This window comes from Rhyacophila brunnea, unplaced genomic scaffold (genome assembly GCF_057557595.1).
Source record: "Rhyacophila brunnea isolate RB1 unplaced genomic scaffold, BYU_Rbru_1.0 scaffold_3, whole genome shotgun sequence".
In the NCBI taxonomy this organism is placed as follows: domain Eukaryota; kingdom Metazoa; phylum Arthropoda; class Insecta; order Trichoptera; family Rhyacophilidae; genus Rhyacophila; species Rhyacophila brunnea.
In genome coordinates, this window is record NW_028232965.1 from 41,389,622 (window position 1) to 41,399,424 (window position 9,803).

General features: G+C 33.3%; 1 protein-coding gene across 1 annotated transcript; it reads left to right on the plus strand.

The window, feature by feature from the left end:
• Positions 1–111: 111 nt before the first annotated feature.
• On the plus strand, positions 112–7,159 carry LOC147068379 (uncharacterized). Its single transcript, XM_085953427.1, has 2 exons — positions 112–566; positions 5,735–7,159. Exons 1-2 carry the CDS (start codon positions 225–227, stop codon positions 6,128–6,130), a joined length of 738 nt encoding a protein of 245 aa, XP_085809553.1. The 5' UTR covers positions 112–224; the 3' UTR covers positions 6,131–7,159.
• Positions 7,160–9,803: the final 2,644 nt, after the last annotated feature.

Sequence of the window (9,803 nt, forward strand, 5' to 3'; positions counted from 1 at the left end):
GTACCTACCTGGTTTATTTATGAATAATTTGAATTCATGCCCAAAGTTTACGTCATGTTTACGTTATCCTGCGCGTAGTTTGACAAATGGCAACCTTGGTTCTGATATTTTGATTTGACATTTGACAGCACCGTTGTGTAAATTCAAAAGATATAAAATATACAATTCCGTATTCAATTGATAGAGCATCAATATTTAAAAAAAAAAAACTACATTTGGGAATAATGCTTAATATGCGCTGGAGCCCAGAAGTTACTTTGGAGTTTGTGAAAGTGTATTTAAAACACGAGTGTTTGTGGAACCCAGATCATGAAGGGTATAAAAGTAAAAATAAAAGGGAGGCAGGCTACCAACGCGTCCTCGCAGAAGCGAAGGGCTTCATAAAAGATATAGATATAAATGACGTTAAAACAAAAATTAAGAACCTGAGAACGACATATTCCCAACAAGTTAATAAAATTTTCAACAAGTCGACTGATCCTGATAACATCTATCAGCCAAGTCTTTACTGGTTTGCCGAAATGGACAAATATTTAAAGGATATAAATGCCCGGAGACCCTCAGTGGTAGGTTTAAATTTATCATTAGTTTTATGTCACCACTGCATTCTGAAGACCAAATACCAGCTGGCCAACGCATGTGTGTTACATGTGCTCCTTTATAGCATTTGATCAAAGTTAAAGGATCTCGGCGTACGAGTTAGTTACTCTGGTAGGACTGCCCTATTAACACTTGAGTTCACAGCCAAGTTAGTCTAGTAAGGTGCTTCATCCGGCTGGGGCATGTATTCCGGATGCGTCTGATTTGGCAGTTGCTAGATTTCATCATCGCAGCCTACCCTCCCTCACCCGGCAGTTGAGTTTACTAGAGATGGAAGTATTATAGCCTTGTGTCAGCGTTAAGCTCCTAAGGTGCGGCGTAATGGGGTCAAATAGTGGTTTATTTGTACGAGGCATATTATTTATTTATATATTTCCTTTATGAAGGTTTACTATCTCCAAAAAGATGATAATAATATACAGTTGAACCTCAATAGTCTGGACTAACTATTGGGGATAATGATAATCTGGATAATTGAAAACACCAAAATAACAAAGTATTTTACTTACTTCCAAAATTCGAGTGCTTAAAGTCAGACAACGTTATCTACAAAAAAGTGTTTTTTTTTTTTTTTTGAGATAACATTATTTTACATTTACGGCTACATGATAGTCAAACAATGTTATGTCAATCTTTTCTAATTTCTTATTAAATTGTCAGTAAAGTTTAACGCTAACTAAGTACATAAGTTACCCTTGTTTTCATATTTTTTTAAAACTATCCCTATAAATTTTAACATCATCATAAGCAAGATAAATGTACAATACACAATAAATTATAAAATATTAACATTAGGTTTTATATAAACATTTCCCTTGTTAAGTTACAAGAATCTAAAATAACGATTTTTGGCTCTCCTGTAAAGTTGCACTTTTGTAGATAGTGTTGTTTGACACTAAGTCCTCGAATTAACCTTTTTAATTAAAATTCACTCTTTTACTAAGTTTAGGTATATATTAAATTGTACCTTTAGCTAATAATCATATTATGAAACTGGTGATCAGAAAGAAATCTGGACAATGTAATGTAGGTCCGAATAACCGAGGTTCAAATGTAAGTGGTAATATTATAAAATTACAGAATGGTTATAGTTTATTATCTCACAATAGCTATAAATAATAGAATGACTCTTAGGTATTCCAAATATCATTTAATTTTAATAGGAAGTTCACTGCCCAATGTTAAAATTTTGCAACACTAATCTTGAGGATTCACTAGGTTTTGTTAACACATATTATTTAAAGTAGCATAGTTTATTTTTTTAAATTGTATACATACCGCATACTGGTAGCGAAGAGTGGAGATAGGCTGTTAAGATCCACCATAAATAGTGCACTTTACACTTTGTTAGTCATACATATTTATTTTTATTGAACTAAGACTACAATTTACAGATGGTATAGGTTAGTTATTAAAAATCAATTAAACCCTGCCGTTGCGAAACCATACTAGTTTTGGTATATTTTGGGCGATACCTACAACAAAATTGTGCACACCTTTCATTCATACTTATTTGTTTTCGTTAGATTAAGAATACATATTGCACATATTGTTGGTTCATTTTTTTTAAATTCATTAAACCCTGCCTAACCAAACTATCTAATATATAAAAATTAATATTTGTGTGTTTGTGTGTTTGTTTGTTCGTATTTAATGCGCAGCCATACCGTTCATCCGATTGCGATAAAACTTTGTAAACTTATTGCTTGCACTTGCGAGAAGAGTATAGGCTATACTAATATATAAAAATGAATGTTTGTCTGTCTGTATGTCTGTCTGTCTGTCTGTGTGTCTGTCCCGTATGCGTTCCTATACCATTCATCCGATTGCAATGAAATTTTGGTAAGTGGTTGCATGCACACCCATGAAGGTTTCTGAATTAGAAAAATCATCATTTTCTTCTTCTTCTTCATTATATTTTCTTTTATTCGTATGGTTCCTATACCATTCATCCGATTGCAATGAAATTTTGGTAAGTGGTTGTATGCACACCCATGAAGGTTTCTGAATTAGAAAAATCATCATCTTCTTCTTCTTCTTCATTCTATCTTCTTTTATTCGTATAGTCCCTATACCATTCATCCAATTGCAATGAAACCTTCGTCAGTTGTTGTGGTAACACCCGCAATGGTTTTTGAATTAGTACAACCATCTTCTTTTTCTTCTTCTTCTTCTTCTATTCTATATTCTTCTATTCGTATGCGAGAAGAGTATAGGCTATTTATACTAATATATAAAAATGAATGTCTGTCTGTCTGTGTGTCTGTCCCGTATGCGTTCCTATACCATTCATCCGATTGCAATGAAATTTTGGTAAGTGGTTGCATGCACACCCATGAAGGTTTCTGAATTAGAAAAATCATCATCTTCTTCTTCTTCTTCATTATATCTTATTTTATTCGTATGGTTCCTATACCATTCATCCGATTGCAATAAAAATTTTGTCAGTAATTGTGCCAACACCCGCGAAGGTTTCTGAATTAGTACAACCATCTTCTTCTTCTTCTTATTCATTCTATCTTCTTTTATTCGTATGGTCCCTATACCATTCATCCGATTGCGATGAAACCTTCGTCAGTTGTTGTGGTAACAGCCGCAATGGTCTTTGAATAAGTATAACTATCTTCTTCTTCTTCTTCTTCTATTCGTATGCGTTTCTATTCCATTCATCCGATTGCAATAAAATTTTCGTCAGTAATTGTGCCAACACCCGCGAAGGTTTCTGAATTAGTACAACCATCTTCTTCTTCTATTCTATCTTCTATTCGTATGCGTTCCTATACCATTCATCCGATTGCAATGAAATTTTGATCACTGTGAAGTGTTGTGCTCACGCCGCAAAGGTTTCTGAATTGTTACAACTATTTTCTTTTTCTTCTATTCTATCTTCTTCTATTTGTATGCGTTCTTATACCATTCATCCGATTGCGATGAAATTTTGACCAGTTGTTGTGAGCATGCCCGCAAAGAGTTCTGAATTAGTACAACCATCTTCTTCTTCTTCTATTCGTATGCGTTCCTATACCATTCATCCGATTGCAATGAAAATTTGATTAAGTGTTGTGTTCACGCCCGCAAAGGTTTCTGAATTGATACAACCATTTTCTTCTTCTTTTTCTTCTATTCTATCTTCTTCTATTTGTATTCGTTCTTATACCATTCATCCAATTGCAATGAAAATTTGGTGAGTTGTCGTGCGCATGCCCACGAAGATTTCTAAATTAGAAAATCATCTTCTTCTACTATTCGTATGCGTTCCTATACCATTAATCCGATTGCGATGAACCTTTTGTCAGTTGTGTGCGCACACCTACGAAGGTTTCTAAATTATTATTATATAACATACAAACTTTGTTGTTTGTTTGTTCCATCCAATTTTGATTTTTTTTTTACTACATATTAATAACATTAATAACGTTTTCATATTTTGGATTCGATTTTAATTTAGTGTTCTTATGTTTGACCTTTACTCCTATTAGAATTATTTTCATATTTAAAAAATAATTACCTTTTATTATTTTTCAAATATCTAACATAAATATAACCACGAAGCGACCCTGTGCGAAGCCGGGTACTTCAGCTAGTAATAGATAAAAAATATTATTCTATCTATAAAATATTCCAAGTTATGTATGGTTTAATTGCATAGTTTTAGATATTTTATCACAATGGATAATTAAAATATATTTCCTTGATTATATATTATGTACTATGATTGTAAAATATCCCCCTTAAAAGTATTATGAAGTTTAATTGCAAAGAAAAATTAGTACATTGGTTGGTATGGAGACACCAATGAGTTTTACGTATTATTTGATAGATTATGTTAGGATATAATGTTTTTTTTTATGTTGATGCATTTTTTATGCGATTATTGGTTTTTTTGATGTGTCCGTCACAGCTGTCCGTCTTTGCACCAATAAGATGATTTATTACATTGTCCCGGGCTGGCCAATTCGCCGCTCTACATCTAAGGTTGTTTTCGTAAGCTTGACCAGATTCGTTTTGATTTCAAACTAGTCAATTAGTCACATATAACAATTAGTAATATAGCGTCATCTTATTAGTGAGGTTGTGTGTTGTGTCAGAATGCATACATAAACTTTTACTTTGTGAGCCTATCTTTAGTTACTTTCAAGGAATATTCTTAGGACAACTTTCAGTAACATACAAAAGGGCCATGCCGGTCGTCCCATATATGAAAATACACATGGTGATCAATGTGCTGTGTAAGGAACATAGTAGGATATTACTACATTTATTGGCAAAGTTAAAACAGATTTTTGGTGCATTAGAGACAATCCTTGATTTTCATTCATAATTGATTCTGAAAATGTGTTAAAATTTGACTGTACGAAAGTAGGGCAATGTAAAAAAGTGTTTTAAGTAATGTTAATGAGGCGTATTAATACTTATTTATTTAGTATTTCTTTAAAAACTTATTAAGAGTAAGTTGAATACCACCCTTATTTTTCTTTTATACATATTATGCACCGCAAGGCTAGATCTAAATAAGTCAGAGATGGGTGCAAGAGTGGGGTTAATGATATTTGAGAGTGGTGGGGGAGTGATGGCATTGATTTTGCAATTAAGATAAGAATCTAATTTTTGAAATATGACTAAATAGCTGATTGTCTGAAAAATGTTTCAATTTTAATTTTATGACAGTTTTTGTTGATTTTTGATCCGCTGTGAAGAGCGATTATCAACCTTTGAAAATATTAATACTTAATAATGTAACATTTAGAAAACACTGAAGTTTGACCATCACTGTACATTCTGTTGATGTAAATAGTAATAGTAGATTAATACTATTAGCTGAGTGGTATGTACCCGTAAAAATTAATTATTATGTTTTAAAGTGATTATGGAATTTTAAATTGGGTTTGTTATTTAATAGTCATTGATCAATTACTTAAGCAGCTAGATAGGCATTGCCTTTAAATATTTGAATTGAGATATTTCAGTTTGAGCAAGTGGCTCACCTGCCTAAAATAGATAAATTGTTACATACCTGTACAGTGTACAATATAATTATAGGGTAGTGAGTAGTCCATAAAATATCATGTAGGTGTGAGAGAAGAACAAAAATCATTTGATATATTCTTCAAGTTTATTTATCAATTATTTCTAGCATTACGACACTTGGCACTTGGATTCGTTTGGAAATGAAGATGATTCCCCGAGAGAGCCCAAAAGTGATGATCCTTTGGTACACGAGGCTGACTTTAATACCGACAATTATTGTTCAGACAACGAAGATATCAAATTTGATGCTCAGCTCTCTCCGGAACTGTCCAATATAAAAACAGAGCGGAAAAAATCTAAATTGCGCAAGAGATCCGCTCATTCACCGGATTTATTAGATTTTTCACATTTGTCAAAGGATGTGGACGAAGAAGATGAGTTTGATGTATACGGTAGATACATTGCATCTCAACTTCGGAATTTAAGTTTGAACACTGCGCTTAAAATGAAAATGGATATTCACAATCTGCTCACTGAAGCCAGAATTTCAGAATTGCTGTGATTTGAACCCTTAAAAAAATCCTGATGTGTTTAAAAATTTATATATGATTTTGAGCTGGATAACCTAGTTGAACAGCGAGCTGTTCTGTGCGAACAGAGTCGCAAAGACAGTAATGGGCCGATAATGGGATATTGAATGAATGCCAAACGACTTGACACCATAGACCCTGACTGGGTGGATACCCCAGTGGCAAAAGAAGTGGATTGACTCTGGATGGCGACTGGAAAAGGATGGAAAGGCTTGATAATTGGAGAACATTGTGCAAGTGTTAGGAGCCAGCAGAGGACTCTCGTGAAGGAGGCTAAATCCCGCCTTGTAATGTAGTGCCGAGAAAGACAAATAATTTATTAAATTTACTACCGTTTATTAAACGTAGTTATTTCAAAATAAATGCTAGTAGTCCTTACAAAATAATATTATTAAAATATGTCTATAGGTAAACTGCAACAACTTTAGCATGACTGGCGGCGGTCGCACTAGTATTGTTGCAATGTGAGTGTTGTCAGAGTTTTTTGAGCATTCTAATTCTCCGACCGCTAGCCTTCTAGTTAACATTGTCACAGTCTACCCAAAATTTGTATTTTTCTTTCATTATACTGCATGAGATGGTGGCCTATCCTGTTTTCACTGACCCGGCAAAATGAAGTACAATACCTATATATCTGTGGACCTAATAGGTTGAGCAAGTGGCTAACATCCATTTCTTGTAAAAACAAAAATCTGTTAAGGTGATGTCTCTAGGTAAAGTTGTTATCGAAAAATAGCTAGAAAAGTTTATTAATCGGTAAATATATATTCAAAAGTAATGAGAAAAATAAAATAAAAAATTAAGAAGTATCATGGAGTTCTATATACCAAAAATACGTGTCAAATTCGGTACATTTCTATCGGGTGGTAAGAATGAATGACATAAGATTTATTATCAAAATTACGATAAAAATGTATGTAAATCTATTACCCAGGATACTACACATGATCTTCTGACCGAATATGGTAAAAAAATATAAATCAGTCATTGTTGTGTAAATCAAAAAAATTATATTGAGTTGCAATAAAAATCAGCAGAATAAAAACATCCTCCATTCAGTCAAATCTAACGAGTCTACATACTGACATATTCTGTATTCTAAATAAAGAGTTTTCCAAATTTTATTGTAAAATCTTTAAATTGAAAAAAAAATGACGCTGTGGTTTGGCCAAAGACCAGGCCACGTCTGGTCTGTTCACATTGGTGTGAACGAATCCAGTAATAAAATGTCTTTCTACCAAGAATTGACAGTTAATACCATTTAAAGAAATGTTGATGTGTGTGACCAGAACAGATTAAAGAGATAGAAATGCAAAAGCCAGTTGCCATAGGCCAAGGTATTGATGACACTTGGTTTATGAATTAGCGGGCAAGGCATAAATGCAGGAAATACAGAGCCCATTGAATGTCCTCAAAAATTACCAATATTGTGGGTTGGCAGCTCTGACTTTGGAAATCACTGAATAATAAAATAACTAGGCCATCTAAAACTAAACGTCTAAAAATTTTGCAAATAATTACCTATCAATGATTAAAATACATTCAACAACATTGACTTCTTATGTCAATTTTGAAAAATTTAATATGAAACAATATTGACTTTATTTTTAATAATTCCTACCTTTAATTTTATTGAAATCCCTTTTTGCGAAAAATAAGCTTAGGCTGCGAACACATGGCAAAGCGAAAGTTTTCAAAACATCCGCCAAACGTCGTCTGCGTCGACATGCGTTTCAAATGCGTTTGATCTGCGTAGATAGAAAACGCAGACGATTCATAAACACTTTTTTTTTTGAAACTGCACCCTGCTGCGAGAGTATATATCTCTCAGTACAGTGGCGGACAAGGGTAAATAAATCAATATAAAACCAGTACATAATATTACCTACATTTATTTTCCCACTATTGCTTCTTTTGGAGCTGGACTATTTTATATCGAAAGCGTTTTGAAAATTACCTATTATGTATCATCATAAACTTTGTCTGATCAATACTATCGACCGAGGGTACTTGAAGGAGTTTGAATTTAAATTCTAATTGATTCCATTTGAGTAATATTTTGCGACCCGGGTTTTGCCTTTTAGCATCTTCAGGCGCTGTGCGCACTCGCCTATGGCAAATACACATTAACATCGAATTCTAGCTTATTAATACAATTAAAAGTTAATACATGAAGAAAGGGTAAAAACCTTATTACCTAGATACCTACTAAGTAAAGGATGAAGTATAAAAACATAAAAATTTGAATATTTGCAGTGTTTCTAAAAACCTATTGTAAATACTATTAATACATTCGGTAGGTGAGTGATACATCCCTGTTACAGGCGGGCTTCTCCCGGTGTAAATTAATCATTTAGTAGTTATAAGCCGAAACGCAACCCTGACCTCTAGAAACGGCTTCATAAAACATCTAATCTGATTCCTTGCTCAACTACGTAAATATTTTTATTCATAGGTAAAGGCCTTTGTCCGGTGTGTGAAAATCACATACTGGGCGGAGGTGTAATTAAGATAAATTTTAAAGTGTAAATGATAATGGATGAAAGAGATAATTTTAAGACTAAATATAATATATTGTTGTTGACCTCGTGATTCGCCGAATCCAAAGATCATCCGATCAGATTTGGCCAATCGCGAGAGCCGTTTCGTAAGTCGGCGTGGGTTCGAAGGAATTTCAAAAAAAGGGAACCCCGAGAAAGAAAGTTAGTGAGCGTCCTTTGTTAAAAGTAGACGCACAGACTGTAACTGTAAAAACTCAAAAGATAAACTTGTAAAAATAAAGATAAAAAAAATATAATACCGAGTTACGCACAAGAAAGACGTGGTTTTATTTAATTTCTCAATTTTAAAATATCTTTTTTTTGTGAATCCGGGGTTCATAAGACACCTGAACTAGCCACTGAAACCCTGGATATCTCATAAGCAGTTTTACAAAATAAAATAAAAAGTTGTGACACAGCTATGAGAAGAAGTATTTCACCAGAAGGAAGGCTCGCCATAACTATAAAGAAAACTAGACCATATTGTTTATTTTGTAGTATGTACTTATTTAATTTATTTTTAATTAATTGACACTTTTATCTTCTATAGACAAACTAAAATGGAAATGGGTAATAGTAATATATTGAAGTGAGGTGCATATATTATAATTTATATTAACTATCTGAGCCAGCTGGCTCTTGCCAGTCTGTCTCGGGTCTAGGTCTTGCAGACAGCTTTTCGTCGTAGTTTTCCCTTCGGGATAGATTTTAATTCACGTCAGACAGTTTGACATTTCGCTGATTTGTCAGTTTTACGATTTGCATGTCATCTCTGCCAATACAAATTTGGAGTCATATGCATAGCCTATTCTGGAGTCTGGCCTTCACAATATCGTCTGACACCATATCAGGCTGCTAGGCCTAGCAGAACAGCTGGCAATCGCCGATTGCTACCACTGTAAATTTTATTTAATACAATATATGTGTAGGTATGTGCATTTAAATATGATAAATAATTATACATCTCAATCGTGATTATCATAAATAGCGATCCAATTTAACGCGAATATTAATCTCTTTCGGGTCCCATTTACATAATACAAAAAGGTTAGCAGCATAAAAAATAAATTTAAACATTATTTTGTTTCATTGTCTATAAAAAATA